General features: G+C 42.0%; 2 protein-coding genes across 2 annotated transcripts in view; one reads left to right on the top strand and one right to left on the bottom strand.

The window, feature by feature from the left end:
- Nucleotides 1-2,985: 2,985 nt before the first annotated feature.
- Nucleotides 2,986-6,008, bottom strand: RPL7 (ribosomal protein L7). Its single transcript, XM_045849528.1, has 7 exons — nucleotides 5,918-6,008; nucleotides 5,087-5,195; nucleotides 4,647-4,813; nucleotides 3,993-4,130; nucleotides 3,758-3,867; nucleotides 3,365-3,574; nucleotides 2,986-3,048 (listed from the first exon to the last, which is right to left on the bottom strand). Exons 1-6 carry the CDS (start codon nucleotides 5,929-5,931, stop codon nucleotides 3,366-3,368), a joined length of 747 nt encoding a protein of 248 aa, XP_045705484.1. The 5' UTR covers nucleotides 5,932-6,008; the 3' UTR covers nucleotides 2,986-3,048; nucleotide 3,365.
- A 1,602-nt stretch (nucleotides 6,009-7,610) lies between these two features.
- The window catches only part of RDH10 (retinol dehydrogenase 10), a 28,656-nt gene continuing 16,860 nt past the window's right edge, over nucleotides 7,611-19,406 (top strand). Inside the window, exons 1-2 of the mRNA XM_045849463.1 lie at nucleotides 7,611-7,899; nucleotides 9,506-9,741. Of these exons, the coding sequence (XP_045705419.1) occupies nucleotides 7,611-7,899; nucleotides 9,506-9,741 (525 nt within the window). The remainder of the gene's footprint in view (nucleotides 7,900-9,505; nucleotides 9,742-19,406) is intronic.

Consider the following 19,406-nt stretch of genomic DNA (forward strand, 5'->3'; position numbering starts at 1 on the left):
AGTGTTCCAGACACAAAACCAAGTACCAAGACCCTACATTGGAAGATTCTCATTTTTGAAGAGCAAGAAAAAATATAACTGGGAGTCATCAAGATCAAACAATAGCCCTTTCAAATATTTCCCTGTCCTACTTCCTAGGACCTGAGAATATGCTATCCTATGTAGGGATTTTGCAGATGTACTGAAACTAGGAAATGTGATAGAGGAGGTTACCTTGGGTGGTCCAATGTAATAACAAGGATCCTTGTAAGAGGGAGGCCAGGAGAATCAGAGATGATGGAAACATGGAAGCAGAGACTGCACTTTGAAGATGGAAGGGATGATGAGCCAAGAAATTCAAGTGGCTTCTAGAACAGGTAAGGAAATTGATTCTCCTGTAGAGCCTTCAGGTGGGCAGGCCAGCCTGTTGACACCTTAAACCTTGCGAATTGCATTTTGGACTTCTGAGCCCCAAAACGGTTAAGACAATAAATCTGGGTTTTTAAGTCACTTAAAATGTGTGGTGATTTACAGCAGTGACAGGAAACATACTTAGTGCTATAGGTATACCTCAAGATTTGAGAGTTCAGTTCTAGAGCACCACAATAAAGTTGGAATCTTTTTTTGAGGGTAGAGGGTCTTGCCTTTGATTTAAAAACAAAAATGCAATGTCTGTGAAGCCCAATAAAATGAGGTTATGCCTGTGTTGTTACATGTCAGGTACTAGGTATGATGAAAAAGGCTGGACTTAAAAAGTTTTACTGCCCAAGATGCGGAAGGTGTGTGAAAATGTTTTGGCCAGTTTGATACCAAATCTGTAAAGGAGAACAGCAGAGGCAGAAAGTTGTCAACCTTCCCCTGGAGATGGTTCCCCAAGACCCTAAGAACCTATCACATTCTAGATGTCCCTATAGCATTTACCTCTTAATATGTGCTCCGTCTATCTTGACCATTATACTTGCATAGGAAAGCAGAGGCTTATTTTCATTTGCATGCCCCTGGTAGGTGCTCAAGTTTTACAATAGTAAAATAGCATTTACTTAGCACTCCGAGCCAGGCTCTGCTCTAAACATTTTACTTGACCTGACATAATTTATTGAGCTATTATGTGGAAGCTGGATATGAACCTAAATAGTTTGGCTCCTGAGCCAGCACTCTTGATCCAGCCTACCAGAGGAAGCTTCTAAGCAACACAAGGCTGAAGGACAGGGACAGCCAATAAAGCTGGCACTCTGAAAGGTACAAATGGTAATGTACTTTTGTGAGGTGAGTTTGTAGAAGTAGCACCTACTCAGTGACCCAGACTTTCAGAAAGGTTGGTTAGCTTTCTAGCTGACGGTCCCTTATAGAAGGGACTTTTAGGAGAAGAAGGCTAAGTAAAATAAGGCATTAATTTGCATTTAAATTGGTTTTAACAGTTCACAAAATATTTTTATAACCATTACTTTTAGCCTTCACAATCCTGTGATGAAGGGCAAACACACTATATAACGTTAGTACTGTTTATTGCTTCCAACATCCACTGGGGACCTTGAAACATATCCCCTGTGGATAAGGGGGACTAGTATATCTAACCTCAATCCACTGTGAATCTATTACTGCTCTAAAAAAATTGTTTAAGGCAAGCTGTGTTGAATGCCACCACCCCTCGAGTTTCACTTCTACTTAATACTATCCCAATTCCTACATCATTTAGTTTCACCCACCTACCCATGGTAGTTAGCAATATGCCATTTGTACAACTTTATACAACAACGAAATTTTCTTTCTTCTGAGCCACTTCTACCTTTCAAGATACTGGATGAACAAAGGCTGTACTCTAGCTGCCTAAGTAGTAAAACAAAACAGGTAACTTCCAAACTCAACTCTTAGGCTCCACCTGGAAATTAACATATGCTAATTTTTTGTACATTTATCCACTGTTTTCTAAGACAAAATTTCTTGCAGACCACTTGTACACTCAGACATGTAACACTGATTTTATGAACTTAAGGACCTTACCCTGGCTGGCATGGCTCAGTAGGTTGACCATGACCCCACAGAGTCAAAGGTCACTGGTTAGATTCTTGGTCAGGGCAAATGCAAGAGGCAATAAGTCAAGGTTTTTCTCTCTTTCTCCCTATCTTCCCCTCTAAAATAAAGAAATGTAATCTTTAAAAGTAAATAAAAGACTTTAATTTCTCTCTAGAATTCACTGACTCTAAACTCACCAGTGCAGAGAAACAGCTTCCACACCGAATAATTTACAGAAATTCTTACATATATTTGTCCAGCAACTTTCAAATATGAAAAAGTAATGATTCTGGTACAAAAGCATCAAAAGAATTTAACAGGGTATCTGTTTCATATGCACTATACCTCTGGTACAATCATTGAAGACTACAAAAAGTTGTTACTGTTATTGCATGTACACTTTATGTTACACTGTAAACTTTCAGTTCACTAACAGGTAAGATGACATGCAAAACATAAAAGAATTTATAAAATACCAAAACTCATTATTTAAAGTTTTTGCTCACTAGTTTCACTTTAGGTGCACCAAAATAACTCGCATCAGTGGGCACTAATTTCTTCCTTCGTAATATATACAATATGTAATGGAAAATTTACTGATATATGGACAGAAGACACAAAACAATATAAAATCACATTTACATGGTATTTTATAGGCAAGCCAAAGCCTGAAAAAATGGAATTTCAGCAATTTATTTGTGTATGTAAGTTGCTTTTATTACCTTACCTACAAGTCATGATGCACAAAAGCCTGTGAACTAGGCAAAAAGCTACCTCAATAGCACAATTCCAAATTGTAGAAATAAAATTCCTTTCATACAGAACGTCTTTCCTGAATCCAAGAAATGTTTTTCACAAGCTACAAAATGAACCTTAAATTTTGGATGCAATGGTTGTTGATTGGGGCTTAATTTTATCACATCAGAAGTGGTGCCACAATAGTTAAGGGACAGCAGAAATAGGCTAACAAAAAAATCACCAAGACAATACATGTCAATTTTAAAGCAGTTCTTGTTTATTAACTGACCAGATTACAAAAATGACCAGGGTAGATACCTGAAAGGGAAAAAAAACTTATTATTAAAGAAACCACTTTAACAGCTAAGAATTAAAAATTAGGAAGCTATAAGGAAGTACCAATCCAGTTTCTTTTTAAGTAGGAAAAACAGGCTTTTCCTTCCCTCCATAAATATCCTCAAAAGGAATAACCAAACCAACTGTAACCATGTGAGATGGCTGATTCCCACCCCCCTAACTAAATATATGGATTAGAACTCAACCAAAACCTTATCAACATTTAATAGAGAAAACACTTTTGAGATTATATCACTTTTACTGTAGTATTAAGTAAACTTCTCAAGAAGTTGCTCACCTTAGTTCATCCTTCTAATAAGCCTGTTGATCTGGTCCTCCCTGTTACCCGCATCTCCACCTTCTACAAAATGGGTGGTCTTTTTCTTCATTCCACCTCGTGGAGAAGATAATTTGAAGGGCCACAGGAAGTTGTTTGCTTCTTTGAAGTGTTTTCCAACAGTATATATCTCATGAATCAGATCCTCCATGCAGATTATGCCATATTTTCCTGAACATTTTACGGTTATTTAATATGGTTAGGACTTTGCAAATATTATTAACAGTTAAGGTATTCAACAAGCACAATTATAGGATGGAAGAGTTAAAGGGAAAAATACAGGGCCATAAGACACCAGAAAACATCAATTTATTCATCTAATATCAAACTTTTCCTCAAAGAGATAGAACTTACCAAGAGATCGAGCAATCAATGCATTATCTGTCAGGGCAATTCGTTTTTTGTTGATTTTTCCATACCCACGCTTGTAGATCAATTCATTTACTGACTTCAGGTTAGGGTACCTGAAATATGAAAAACAAACATAAATAACCAAAGAATATGGTTATTATTGTCAAAACACCTAAAATTCATCTTGCTTAACATAGCCAATTTACCAAACAGAATTCAAAGGAAAAGACAGACTTACCCCCATGCAATATATGGTTCCACAATCCTCAGCATGTTAATTGAAGCCTTGTTGAGCTTAACAAATGTACCATTGAAGATCTGGCGAAGGCGAAGAAGCTGCAGCACTTTTCGGACCTTTGGGCTCACACCATTGATACTGCAGTGAAAAAAAGACCAAAAATTCACTTGGCATTTTATAAGAATCTTTATTAATAAGAAAGTATTAAAATTCTGGACAACACAAGTCTAACCTAAGTACACAGAAATCCTTTCATGTTACCAAGACCACTGGTGTTTTTCCTCCTTTAGGTAAATTTTCCTATTGCCACTCCCAGTTTGCCTCCTTTTCAAAGTAAATTGTCTTTGGACACAAACCTATGACATTTAAACTTCCTCTGACCCTTTTACCACTTCTTAGTTAACACAAGTCTACATTTTAGTACTTTCGAACTTCATCACAAGGACACTGAATTCAAGTCCAGTGCTCAATTAGAGAATGGCTACGAGCTTTGGGCACAAGTCTTCCAATTAAACCATTAAAATATTGCCCCCTTATTCAAGCTACCCCCAAAGTACTTTTATTCCAGAACCAAGGCCTGTAGAAGTAATGTTTAATTTTGCTGGGATGGCTGTTTTCCCTTCAAAACCAGACTGCAGTAAAAAGCAAACTTACCCTCTGATCCTGATGACAAATGCCAATTTGGGTTCTGCAGGTACATAGAAGTTGCCAGCTTTTCTTGCCATTCTAGCCATTCTAATCTCAGTTCTGTACATCTGCCTATATTCCTTGTGATAGTGCTTAGCTTTTTCATAGATAAGCTTCCTCCTTGCTTTTCGAAGCTGAAAATGAACGATCAGTTAGTCATCTGACTTTCAGCTCCCAAACACAATTAGCAATACCATTTTCTTAGAAGAAAACACATCTTCCCTTGCAACTTTTTTCTTGCTAATTTGCACTAACATTCTGAAAAGCAGATGCCACTTTGATGAGCTAACCAAGCTCACCGGTACAGCAGGTGAAGTAAAGAAGTCCTGTTAAGACTAACACCCTCCTCCTTTCCAACCCCAAAGCCTCTTCTTACAGGGCAAGTACCTCAAAAAAGTTTTCCTTACCATCTTTTGGGCAAACTTCTTTCTCAGGCGCTTGATTTTCAGCTCTGCGAAATTCCTTCGCTTTTTCTTAAGGGTTTCTGGCACAGCAGGAACCTTCTTCTTCTTCTCTCTAGCGTTCACAAACAATGTTAATACTTCAAAAAGCTCACAGCACTGCACCATTCCCATTCTGTACTGAGCGTCACTTAACAGCACTATTATCAGTGGCTCTAACACTAGTACCTTTAATTGTTCTAGTCTGCTACAGCACGAGATGCAGACTTTAGGCAATGTCTTTGCTAACAATCACCTTTAACAAGGACATTACTTAACCGACAGTCGCAAAGACAGCCCAGTCCCAGCCTCCCTCCCCACGACAATGAGAAACTACTTCAAGACACTGATCCCCAAACTTCTAACGAGGTCTTAGGCTTCTCAAAAATAAAAAAAAAAAATAAGATAACTCCAGAAAACAACAAAGAAATCCCAGTACTATCCTGGTTTAAGCCTCAAGCTCCACATGCTGAGAGCGAAGGCCCAACGGCAGGGACACCCAGACCAAGTACCAGCCAAGCGCGAACTCATATCAGAGTGGACTGGACAACCAGCCGACTCCACACATACTCAACTCTCACACCTCTCCTCGTTTCCAATAACTCCTAAACCTCCGCCCCAAGGCCTCCTGGACCCCATGTTAGCCTCTGGCCACCACCAGTGTCACAGGACGTCATAAACACACAGATAAGTGGGCAAAGATACAGTCTACAGATGGACCACGAGACAGTGAGCCAAGAGGTCTCCGGTCTAGGGGATGGAAGAGGATTCTCTAAGTGGATTCTCTAAGCGACTTACTCCGCACCCTCCATGGTTCCAGCCGGAAATAAAAAAGAGGAAGTTAGCGCATGCGCACTGTTCACTTAAAGACAGCGCGTGAAGCCCCACGACTCATAGGTATTCCAGGATAAGCCAGAAAAGAAGTCAGAACTGAGAACTTGGAGACACAAAATTCAGAAATGCCCTATTCAGCCTCTTAGGATCAAGTTCAGGATAAAATTTTATGGGGGGAAAAAAGCATGTATTAGATACTCTTTAATCAACATATGAGCAAAAAGTGCTGACACCTTGACTATTCGGGGTCCTAGTCCTCAAGCTGCGTTTAACCCGGTACAGAGAGAATTCCAATCACTAATGTATGCAATTAACACGCCGCTGGGGTGCGAACTACAAATCCCAGCATGTATCCGTTCTCTCGCCCACCCGGTGAGAGGGCTACGCTTGGCTGGGACTCCAGGCAGCCACCACGGTCGTGATTCCAGCCAAAGAAAATGACAGTCTTTTGGCCCACATTGCAAAGGGCTATCTGCGAGTCTAAGTCGCTCCCGAGACCCGACTTTAACTGCCTTTTCGGTTCTGTCAAACCCAGTCACAGCCTCCGGCACCTAGGTTGCCTTGCTGCCGAGGTCCTTTCGTTCCTCAAGCGTGAGGGGCTGTCTTCTGCAGCGCCTGATTGCAGGTGGAGCCGTCCAGTGTCCCAAGGTTAAGGAAAGTGGTGAGACAGGGACAGCGAGGATCGGACGCCCGGAGGAGGATGGCCGGGGCGCTGCCAACTACCGGGCCTGGCAGGCGGAGGCCGGGACACCCCACGGCAGGGGGCGTGAGCCGCGAAGGGAGCGACGAGGGCTGGAAGCTGCGGCCACGGCCATGAGAGAGGGGCTCTGCCCCGCCGCCGTTCGGCTGACGGCTGGCGGGCTGGGGGCTGGGCCGGGGGCGGGGTGCGCCCGGGGGCGGGGAGGGCCGAGCGGAGGGAGGGCAGATGCTGCCGCAGGCTCTTCCCGGTCGCGGGTTATATAGCGAGGAGCGTGGAGCCCGCTCAGAGGCGGTTGGGAGCGCTCTGACTTGCGAGTGGCGCCTCGCTGCGGAGCCGGGTGCCCGAGTGACAGCAGCAGGGAGTGCAGGGCAGGGGGACACCAGACTGCGGGGGCAGCTGCCAGCGTTTGGGCACCGCTCGCCTGCGCAGAGCGAGTCTCCCCTTTCCGGCTCTCCCGCTGCCCCGCACCCCACCCTCCCACCCTCTCGCAACTTGGGTCAAGTTGACAACTCCCACGGCGGCCAGCCGGCGGGTGCAGTCTCCGCCGCGCGCCCCTCCCCCGGGTGAAAAGGAGTCGCTGCGCCGGCTCCGGGAACTCTTGTGCGGCTGCGGCTTAGCCATGAGGGCAGCGCGCGCCGCCTAACTCGGGGCTGTCACCGCCGCAGCATCGGGACTCGCCGGCCGGGAGGGCGCTCCGGGACGGGCAGGCGACTGCCTACAGGAGGCGTCGAACCCCGGCAGCTACTGCAGCGGGCACAGCCCGGGGCCACCGCGCGGAGCCCGTGCGGGAGTGGCCCCGCGCACTCCAGCCCGGCGGGCACCTCGGGGGTAGGCGCGGGACCCAGACTTCTAGTACGGGTCGCTCTTACAGACTCCCCGGGGTGGGGAGCCGGGCTCTCTGGCGCGGGGTGGGCGCGAACGTGGGCGCTGGGCTCGTGCATTGCCTTGGACTTCGCGATGAACATCGTGGTGGAGTTCTTCGTGGTCACTTTCAAAGTGCTCTGGGCGTTCGTGCTGGCCGCAGCGCGCTGGCTGGTGCGGCCCAAGGAGAAGAGTGTGGCAGGCCAGGTGTGCCTGATCACCGGCGCCGGCAGCGGCCTGGGCCGCCTCTTTGCCCTAGAGTTTGCCCGGCGCCGGGCGCTACTGGTGCTCTGGGACATCAACACTCAGAGCAACGAGGAGACCGCGGGCATGGTGCGCCACATCTACCGAGACCTGGAGGCGGCGGACGCTGCAGCGCTGCAAGGTAACTAGGACCTGCGCCCAGCATAGTTGGTCAAGCCTCTCCCCGCCCCCGCGCCCACCCGGGAGGGCCCCGGAACCCACTGTCACAGTCAGTGGCTCTCGAGAAAGATAACCACTCTCCACACCGACTCGGACTTATGCGAGTGGATTTTTCTCGATAAAGGAATATGACTCTGTTTTAGAAAGGGAAAGTATGCCAAACCCTTTTTGTAAAGGAGATCCTGTCTCTTTGGGGACGACTGTGGGGTTTCCTAATCCCTCGGAGGACGGGGAAGGCAGAGGGAACTTGTTTTCACAGGTTTGAATCCTAAAGAAATGCCTCCATCGCCTTTGCGATGGGAAACTTATCTGGGAAGTTGTCCTTAGAGTCGATGGATGCACGTATATATGTTAATGTGGCTTGAACCTCTTAGACTAGGGGCAGCACTGATTTCACTATAACTTCAACCATGAGAAAATAATTACATTGTTTCACCAGAGATAGGTACTTTAGCTACATACTTTGCCTGATTGAAAGACGCTCTGCCTCTTAAGACAAAGTGCTTGAAGGATTTAAGCCTTTTTGTAAATTTATTCCATGTTTTTGGTAACCTCAGGAAATCTGCATTTTTGTATATTTATGAATTGGCCTGAATCTGAGACTTTAAAAATAAATCAAAGTGGGGCCAATAAGCAACCATAAGTACTGGTCCAGGAAATTTGATAATCGCTCTTGCTTTTTGACAAAATCTTTTATTTCGAAGGAAAACGTTGAACTATACAGGGAAGATTAAGTTGGGCACCACTCCTACCCTGTGATGATCATTGTCACCAAAATTAGTGGCACTTGCTTTTTAGGCTAGAAAATCAAAGGTTAAAAATGTTACATCTTCAACAATGGTTTGGAGGGCAGCAAATACAGATTTTTGTGCTCCCTGCCAAAACCTAAGAGATAGTGGTATTTGTTTTCCAGGAAAGAGATTTTGGTTTTTCAATTGAGTTCTTGTGTGCTAAAATGGCATATTTACCTGTGAGCTTGATTTGTGTGATGGTGCTATCCTGGTTAGAACACCAGTGTGACCTCTACTTTTCATGAAAAACTTTAGGTTCATTTCTTGGCTCTGAGTGAATTCAGATGATTAATTACAGTTTTAATTTGTGAGCCTTGAGGTGAGTTTTTATTTTGAGGGTGCACATCTAAATAAAAAGTAAAAGCCACTTCTGGCCACTTTTCCCTACAAACAAGGAGAGTGTAGTGTGTGTGTGTTTGGGAGGAGGGGTGTTAACTCTCTGGGCAGATATCAGTTCTTTCCAGGTGTCTTTAGCCCCAGGAAGCTGATCCCATGAGGTCTGACTTGTATTGGGCTTGTCACAGTTACATGATTTTCCCCTAAGCAAAGTTCTCCAGCAAATTGCTCTAATTCCCCAAGACTTCTAGGGGAGGAAGGCAGCTGTAAGTTCAGTCATTGGCAAGTCTTGCAGTGTTAGAAATTTGAAGCTCACTGTAGTATTTTTGTTTTGTGTGATCTTTGTCCTACTGATTAACATGTGACTTACGTTTTGCAACCCCACCCCCACCCCCTGTTGCATTTTTCCCCCCTGCTGCTCGTCTGGACTTCTGAGGACAGCTGGGAATGGTGAGGAAGAAATTCTGCCCCACTGTAACCTGCAGGTTTTTACCTACACCTGTGATGTGGGAAAGAGGGAGAATGTCTACCTGACGGCCGAAAGGGTCCGCAAGGAGGTTGGTGAGGTCTCAGTCCTGGTCAATAATGCCGGTGTGGTCTCTGGGCATCACCTCCTGGAATGTCCTGATGAGCTCATTGAGAGAACCATGATGGTCAATTGCCACGCACACTTCTGGGTAAATATAAACATCCTTATTTTCATTTCTGGGCCCTCCTCAATGAGAAGCTTGGGAAGGAGAGAGACTTCAGTACCAGCCTGAAAGCCACCTGCACATTGCTCCACAAAGCTTCCTTCTAACTCACTATTCCCCATGGTGAATGACATCGTACACCAGTTACTATTAAATAGCTGTTTGCTTCCCCCCGCCCCCCAATTCAGTATTTCTTGTGAGGGTAGAGGACTGAACATTTTGAACTAGTTTGAAAGACTGCCATAAAAATAACAAGAGGAAGCATAAAATCCTGGGTTTGTTTATTTTACTTTCTGTTGAGTTTGTAAAACATTGGTTGTTCCTATGAATTCCTAAAGTCAGAGTTTAGGCTTCCAAATTACTGCTCAGCCACATTTTGGGAAGTGCCAAAGAGTCTGAGATCAGCATTTGTGGTCCACTGGGAGCGGTCAGGCCACCCTGGCAGGCACTTAACATCCATTGACCATCTCAGGGTCTGGGACATTGTTCTATTGGAGTACATCTCAGCTTAGAAGATGCCTCTCTTAGACAGAAGTCACCCTGATAGGACCACAGAGTCACTATTATAGGGGCAGGAGGATTGTGAGGTCTGGTGGACTAGGGGCTTAAATCATATCAGCTTCTAGATGATGGTTAGAACATGAGAACTACGATAGCAAATAAGAATGAGAAGGCAGGCTTTCTACTGTTCTGGGGACAAAAACTAATCTCAGTTTTTCAACTGAAATGATTCAGTAGTGGTAGTTGTGAAACCCTTCCCTGTCTGTAACTGTACATTGTCGATCCACTTTATGCTTTTCTTCCTCCATAATATTTCCCCTTTACTTTTGTAGACAGATAGGATCTGATAAAGAAAGGGTAAGGAGAGAGGATGGTATGTTTTGTTTTGTTTTTCCATAGGCAGATTAGCCTTCTAATCGAACACAACAAACAACTGTTTCTCCTAAATAGGTCACAATAAACGTCATTAGTTTTTTAGCAACTGCTTAAAACTTAATCTGGTTTTAGAAGTACTTATTCAAATGTTGCTCCTTGAACACCAAACCATTTTTCTGATTCTGGAAGAAGTTTGTATGTTTTATTTTCAAACATGAAGTTTATTTAATTCATTTTCATACCTCAAGAAATGAACATATAAATGACTTGAACTAATTATCATGTTTTATAGGAGGAAGGAGATTACCAGATACAGTTTGGGGGATTTAAGTGTGTTTGTGTGTGCATAGGGAGTGTGTGTGTGTGTGTGTGTGTGTGTGTGTGTGTTGGGTGCAGTGTGGGTGGGGAATGAATAAAAGTCCTTGCTGCCTTGGGGTCCACAAGAACAGGTGGCAGGTGAAGAAAGGAGGTGGGGTCAGACAAGGAAAGGCCAGTACAACTGAACAAACTGGGCAGTACAGCTTATCAAGAATCTTGTGTGTTTATTATTCTGTGTAAAACAATGACCATTTGATTGTTTGATAAAAGATGTACATAATTTGCAGGTGGACTGAAGTTTTCATATTTGAAGATGATAAGGATGAAACTGCCATAGAAACCTGAGTTGATTTCAGTCAACTTATTTATCTTTAAACAGATATTCAGCCATCAGTAGGCTAGTTATGAGCCATATTAAGACACCAGGACTGGTCTTTTCCAGTAACATTTCACTGGGATGATGCACAGTTTCCGAACCTAGAAACATTTACCTATACAAAATACGCTAAAGTTTAACCCTCTTGCCTATTTTCTCTGCATGACTATTTTGTTGAATTGTAAAAAATTTCAAATGGAATCAGATTTTTAAAGAACTCCCATTTGACTCTCAGTTAGATACTTGTAAGAGGAAAGCAGTTTCTGTTCTCTAAACATTCTATGAAATAAGAGCTAATTTAGAATGTGTTAAGCACAGAAAATCCATAGCTTTAGCTTTGAAAATGCACATCAGTTAATGTACTTATACCTTAAACATCAGGCTATTTTGTAACTAAGGAGAAAATTAAATCTGCAATAGCAAAATTATTGAGGAGCTGAATTTATACAGCAAGAAGAAACAAATCACCTTCCCAAAGGCCTTTTGGCTTTGAGATGTTGTTTAACTACACAATTTAGGGAGTTCTTGGAAGCCTTGACAGTAATGACATCACTTCATATTAAAATATGGGAGGCTCCTGAATTCTCCAGCTGTTTTTCCCCCAAGCATCTGAAGTTAAGAATTTATTTTCAATATTGAGTCAGAAAATTCATTTTCAAGTTGGAATTTTTAACTTCTTGCCAAGACTTAGAAACCTTTTAAGAAGTTGAGATCTAGTAACTAAAATGTAGAAGAAGAATTATAATTTATACAGTGATTTTTATGGGGGGGGGGGGATTTATATGGCCTAAGAGCCACCTGAATTCAGCTTCCCTTCCAGTAGTCCTCTCAGGAAAATGTTCATGGTAAGCTCAGAGATGTGCAGTGTTGGCATGTGCTGTTCCGCTTCCAGAAAAATAACCATTGTGTCTTTCTACTGTAACCAGGTGGGGAAAAGATGTTGCCCAAAACATTTTAAAAAGTAGATCAGCTGAGGGAAGACTTGCTTGGTAATTTGAACAGATCATCTTGAGCCAGACTCTTAAGTAGCAGTTGTTGTCTGTTTTCATAGAATCAATAGTATGCAGTCCTGACCCAGAGTTAAAGACATGTGCAGCGAAAGAGAAAACCATGTGGGTGTCATGTGGACATTCACCAAAACGCTGTGGATGCCGCTAATTCCAAACCATTCCTCACACTGTTGCCTGAAAGGCCCCCTTCCCCATTCTATCTACCTTTGAAGGCCTAGCTCAAGCTGTTCGTATAACCTTCCCTCACCACTCCAGCCCTTCTCTGACATTTTTGTGTATTAGAACTGCAAGGGTCTTTAGAGACCGTCTTGTCCAACCTTTTGTTTTCCTATAAAGCTGCAGTTGAATGACTTGTTGAAGCCTTTTCTCTTCTTGCTGTGAATCTCTTGCAGCCTCTGTTGTCATTCCCACCCTTTGGTGTATAGTATGTGTTCTCTGATGTAACTTTTCATACCTTGTGCTCTGAAACCCCGACCTAGATGGCAAGCCGTCTGAAGGCAGTTTGTTATGTGCATCTGTTTGTTTTCCCTTATCTGGCACAGATCTCTACTCATAAGTCACTCAATAAATATTTAGTAATAAAGGCGAGGCTTCTTCTTAAACATTTAGAAGATAACCTGTTCAGAGAATGCTCATGGGTCTATCTTCTGAAATTTCAAAAGGTAAGCATTATGCTAGACTAATTTAAGTTGGGTAAGATTGATGAGATTTCAAAGTGGGGCTGGCTCACATTCATTATTGTTTGTATCTCCTTTTGTTTCCCTATTAAATTTTTCCATTCTCCTTGCCCCACCTATATGCTCATTTTTACCATAGTGTATTAAATCTGCTCAGTGGTGTGAGCCTAGCAACTCTGAGAAGGCTGGTGTGTACATGCTGATTTGAATTAAGCTCAAGTTGAATGTCTGGCAACTACTCCTATTTCCCAGTGACTGGGCCTCGAGAAGAAGATCCCCACTCTGACTCTTTCCTTGCTTATTGCTATTTCCATGCACATTGGCAGTTTTTACAGTACTTGGCATTATTCTGCACAGCCCTCCAGTCTGCTGTGACTCTTCATCCTCCCATACTCTTCCATCATCAACTCTGCTAGGAGCCTTCTCTTGGTTACCAGTTAAGAAGTGATAGATTTGGGGTAGGTTCTAGTCAGCATAATGTGTTGTGCAACATTCATGGTGAGGACAAGACCATGGAGAATGTACACAGTCAATGCACTTTGTTTGCCATAATCATAGGAACCATCTTAGGCTTTCTGTATTTGATGAAATGCAAAAGTTTGAAAATATCTCCCTAGTCTTCTTCAAAATATGGAAAGTTGGCCTCCACACAGGAACTACAAACCCATGTCTTTCCCAGAACATTAACATAGCTTCTCTTGTTTTTCTTTAAAAAAAGTAGAATCTTAGCTTGCTGTTTCTAAAAGGTAAAGTCATTTGGCCTGTCTACGTGAGCAGCACATTGATCCCTGATTAACCAAAAGGGGGAAGCAAAAGCATTTAGCTGCAGGCCTTTTATGTTCTGAAAAAATTTTGCATTGCAAAGGACTAAATCTGTCAAATAGCTAGTCTGTAATTTACTTCTATTGATATGGTAGTCAGACAAGATAATTGGTAGTTAATTAATAGACCACTTAACTTAAAAGGTTTCACAGTTTTAAAATACTAATTACTGAATTTGGCATTTATCTATATCCAAATGTCTAAAGTCTATTTAGTTAAAATCCATCCAGGAAAAGTAAAAGCCCACTAGTAGATCTGAGTAATGTAGCACTTAGCGACATTAGTACCTAATATCTCATGAATGGTTCCTAATCATTAATGTTCAAGATTTTTTTGTGATTTACTAGATTTTAATCTCAAATACTATAGTTCTGTTCTCTGGTTAGAGAAACCTAGTTTTGTTCATGGCCTCTTAAATTTAGATTTTTTAAAAATTATTTCTAAATTATTCAATAAAATTGTATACCCAATGCTTCCTCCTCCAAATCATGATATTAAAAATTGTTTAAAAATTGTTAGACTATATATTTTTATAGAGCATTGTTTTCCTGTCTTAGGATAACCCTAAAAACTTGCCATTCAAGGCCTCTTTTTTTTTAAGATTTTATTTTTAGAGAGAGTGGAGGGAGAAAGAGAAGGAAAGAAATGTCAGTATGTGAGAGATACACTGATCAGTTTCCCCTTACACACCTCCAAGTGGGGACCTGGCCCACAAGCCAGGCACGTGTCCTGACTGGGAATTGAACCAGTGACATTTCAGTTCACAGGCCAGCACTTAGTCCACTGAGCCACACCAGCCAGGGCCCAAGGTCCCTTTTAAAGTCTATACTAGCGCTGGCTTCTGTTATTAAATAAATAGATGCATAAAAATCAAATGTTTGAGCTTCAGAAATAAAGGCTTTTTATGTCTTGAACTGAACTCTAAATTGACGTAGGGTAAGCCTACTTTGTCTTATTAATTCTTGTGGTCACAGTTAAAAATTGAGTAAAACATCTCTTTAAATAGTAACTACTTGACTACCTGGGACTGTGTACCTAACAAAGTCATGTCATAGCCTCCTGTAACACAAAATAAGAGCACCTGCTTATTGAACTTTTATTGTATTTAGTATAATATATTACCTGCTGGGCCCATGTCTACTGCTACTAGAAATCAATATCTGACATGATAAGATGTCACTTTACATGACTGGTGTGAGCAGGGAACCATTCTATAAAAATCTCCCCAACATCTTTGATATATGTTCTCATCTGTGTATTATTATCTCGATTGTTTAGAAGATATTACTAAGTAACCAGTGTGATAGGAAAAAAAATAGCAGTGCTCCTTAGTCACCACATCCAATGTGTAGTTTGATCTTTCTGCTGAATATGACCCTGTTGACCATCTCTGGATGGTCATCTCTTTGAAGCTCCATGCTTTAGCTTTCATGATAAGCCCAGTTTCTCCTGCTTCTCTTCCCATCAATCCTATTAGCCTCCCTGCCTCCAAAATGTAATGACTGTGCAGCCTTGCATGTTCAAACCTCTTCTTAATGTGCGCTTCTAACTGGATGATTTATTTATTTTAGTGGCTTCAACTGATTTCTGTGGCAGTTCCCAAGTTCACACAACTATCTTGCCTGTTCCACGCATTCTCGAATATCAGCAAGTCTCAAAACTGAACTACTTTTTTGCCCCTTATTGTATCCCCAGGCGTGGTCAGGATCAGGTTTGGTGACACAAGTGGTATCTTTAATTGTCCATCCTGCACACATGCATGGGTCACCAAATCCTGGCAGCTCTCTTGCTTCCATGTACTTTGATCCCTCCTATCCACTCCTTCCTCCACTTGTATGCTTCTGTCACCTCTTGCCTGGACTCTGGAAAGAGTCTCCTAACATCTTTCTTATTTCCAACCATTGCTCTCTAACCTAGGGTCATAACTTAAGCAGACTTGAGTTTATGACATGCCTGTTTAAAGGTTATACTGACTGGAACTTACCTTAAACCCTTGCTTGACAATTGTGAAGTCCAGGTTCATTCACACTGCAGCTTAGACCTCCCAAGGCTAATTTCCACCTGCCTTCAAGCTCATCACTTAAATATTCCCTGGTGTACCCTCAATGAGGTCCAGCAGGGCTGGACACTGCTATGCCCTGAAGAAGCCCTGGTCATTGACCTATTCTGCCATTTGAGTCCTGTCATATTGGGAGACAAAGTTAAATAGCTCTGACAAAATATATCCTTATTCCTGGGAAAACGAACACAATCATAATGTTTTCATGTTGACTGGAATCTTTATATATTAAGGATCAGTCCTTGTAGAATCATCTCAAATTCCTGGTTCAGGGAATGCTCTCTTGTTGAATTATGTGCTATTCATCTCAATTCCTGGAAGCAAAGTTGGTATTTATTCTTTTCTCCCTGGCTATTTCTACCTCCGGGGCTTTAGCCATTTTCTGACCAGGTAGGAATTAATCTATAGGGTATGTCAAAGTGGAAGCATTCTTTAACCAGTGCTCATGCTAACACTTATTGAGTAGCTTTTTCTGAAAGACTGCCTGGATATTGCCCATAGCAGTCCTTCACCACTCACTGCAGGATTAGGTTCCTGGGGCCTGGAGAGGAGCTGCAAACCCAATGGCTAAAAGCTCAACTGCCCCCATCCTCAGTTCTCTTCCTTTAACATTGTTTTTACCCTAATCATTCTTCAGGTTTTCAAGTGAACTGACTTTAGTAACTTGATTGTATCCTTTAAGATGTGGCACTCAGAAAATTAATTTCAAGCAGTTTTAATAACCTCACTTGGGAATTAGAATGCATTTTTTAAAAGTAGGAAACCCCTTTTCATTTAAGTTTTTCTTGAGTTAAGGGATATTAATAGCAGATTCATCTAAAATTTCTGTCTTTTGGAAACTACAAGTCTTTTTCAACTATGATAAGTAGCCAGTTAGCCTCTGTTTAATCCAGATAGCTGTCTGTAGGGGTAGATGTATAGGTTTGTGTGTTTGCTCATTTCGGAATGCTCAATGAGGGATAAATGCAAAGGCTCACGGCTTTGGTGCAGTTAGACCATCTGTACGTGAGAAAGTCCATCCTAGCTTGTGCTAAGTCCTCAATACCCAGGATGTTTTGGGACCCCCCAAATTGTACTATGCTGAAATTCCACTAGGGGGTGTACTGGCAGGGTGGATTCATATCTTATTTCCTTCTACACAGGGTACTCTTCCCAAGATAAAGGGCCTTTTGTAGCTAATCTTTGAAGTGTGACAAACTGTTATAGTCCTTAGGAAATAGGAAACTATCCCCTGCCTCCGCTGAATGGGTTAAATCCAATGTTTTAAGCCGATAACTCCAGGGATTGGATAAAAATGTGTTAAATCTCTCGGTTAATTAGTGATTTCTTATCTCAAAAGTTACTATCATAGTTAGATATTCAAAGACCTAACACCTCCTCCAGTTTCCATTAACTGATATAAACACTCCTTTTAGGCTCAGACTCCTTGTAAGCATACCTGGAAAATAACTCGGAGGATGGAATCTTTTAATTCTTTCTTTGAGAATATATATAGACAGTTAGAGCATGCAGCTGGTCCCCATAATAGGGCAGCGGGAGGGGTCCTCCCTGTGTTGTGACATAACACTCTATTAGACACCACCGTTCAGAGTAGAGGTTGTCAGAGTATGGCCTTAGGGTCGCATCACGTTGACCCTGACACCCTTGGCCAGCCAGTTCCAGTCACCTGGGTCTCTGGGTTTACAAAGGCTTGAGTCATCTCAGCCCTGGAAGGGATGCTTTCAACAGCAGGAATGCTAATATCTTTTACTTGATCTTAACACTGCATGGCCTATTCCTGAATTCCTTTTTCCTTTGTCAGTTCTCAAACTCAAGTTCACACCTGTCAGGGACCATTTTCCTAAATGCTCTGAAAGTAAAATTAAGTGAACCAAGGGGGGAAAAATTGAATATCCTCTCATAATGATCATAAAACTTTCAACACTTCAGCAAATGCTGCTAGAATATTTAACAAGTAATGGCAATTACTGCCGCAACCTTGAGTGCTGTCAAATTAGCCCAACTGACAAGCCACTTACAATGACTTCACATTTGGAAACAAAACATTACTTGGTCTGTGAAACTTTCAAAGATCACACAAAGCTGTGTGAAAGGTGGCAACCATGTTAACATTGAGAATATAGGCGATTTTTGGTTTGGGAAACCACAGTGTTTCTCATTTACTGCTTGCATAAAATTTGACTTTCTTGCTTTTCCTTCAAATAGCTTAGTACTGGAATTTTTTAATATTAATATGGTTCAGCCTCTCAGTGTGATTCTAAACAATGGGGCTCAAAGTAACACTTTCCACATCAATGTAACTGAGAAAATATGTGTGGTGCAATGTAAGTACATGGGTATTTTGAAGATAAGTGAAACTTAAAATTCAAAGCCTGAATTTTCCCACCTGCAAACTGTAATTAACATATTATGCCCCCCCCCAACTGATTTCTCAAGGATATCTTAAAACAAGGTAGTTCTATAGTCTCTTGGGAAAGAGAAAACAGCAGCTATAAAAAATATTTCTGTATTAATAACTGTTACTATTTTTACATTTGCTGGGCACTTCTGCGTCAAGCATTGTGATTTATATTTTAAAACAGTTGTTTTCTGGTCTTAGTAAAACAAGACTCAAGAAAAGGATTAGAAAGGGGTGTCATGGGAAAGTGCTTGGTGTTTCCCAGCACCATCTAGGGTTCTGGGGGAAAAGGTGGCTGAACAATTACTCAGCAATGTGTTTTTGAGGCTTCCTCTAGTGGTCAGGATGGGTTTTTGCCGGAAGTGTGGTCTGATGCTATGTGAAGGGCAGGGAGGCTGGGAGCCATACCTAGCAAGAACCAGGAATTGCAGGAACTTGAACAAACAACAAAACCACAAACAGATAGCACTTATAACCAAAATAGCCTATAAGTATATGTTTAATGAACCTTGTGTGTACTTACTGTACTTTTATATAGCACTTAAATTTTACAAAGGCCTTTCATTCACACTCTTCTGAATTTAGTAGAGCTTATCTCCATTTTTATGGAACAAACCAAGACAGGTTATGGGACTTGCCCAAGGCCACACCTGGGAAACAAAGAAGCAAGGACGCAGACCTTCTTCCTAGGGCTTTAGTTTGGACCCTCTACAAAGTACAGTAAGTCCTCACTTATGTCAGTAGGTTCTGTGACTTAATGAAACGACATATAACAAAACCACCTTTACCACAAGCTAATTGATATAAACAAGAGTTAAGCTCCTAAAGCATCTCATCAATGTTAATGAAATGATATCAAATGAAGCGACGTTGTTCAAGGAATTGATGTACTTACCTGGGCTACATGTTCAAAGCATCTAGATTTTTGCCTGTGAGTCACATATGCTTTTGTCCTGTTGTATAATGTAAGAATCCACCTTCAAATATTGTTTTTTACTAGCATGGTTAGTTTAGCAATGGCTAATTAACTCTAGCTTAATATCTCTGGAAAGTTTGCTCCATAAATTAGACAAGCATGTAAACATTGTAGACTAAAGAATGAATACCACACTAG

This window comes from Phyllostomus hastatus, unplaced genomic scaffold, assembly GCF_019186645.2.
Source record: "Phyllostomus hastatus isolate PE091 unplaced genomic scaffold, TTU_PhHast_1.1 phas_contig_65, whole genome shotgun sequence".
Taxonomy (NCBI): Eukaryota; Metazoa; Chordata; class Mammalia; order Chiroptera; family Phyllostomidae; genus Phyllostomus; species Phyllostomus hastatus.

Coding starts and splice junctions, on each gene's coding strand:
- RPL7 (XM_045849528.1), bottom strand. Junction 4,131..4,646: donor TTTGTCATCAGGATCAGAGG/GTAAGTTTGCTT, acceptor TTTTCACTGCAG/TATCAATGGTGTGAGCCCAA. Junction 3,868..3,992: donor GAACCATATATTGCATGGGG/GTAAGTCTGTCT, acceptor TTCATATTTCAG/GTACCCTAACCTGAAGTCAG.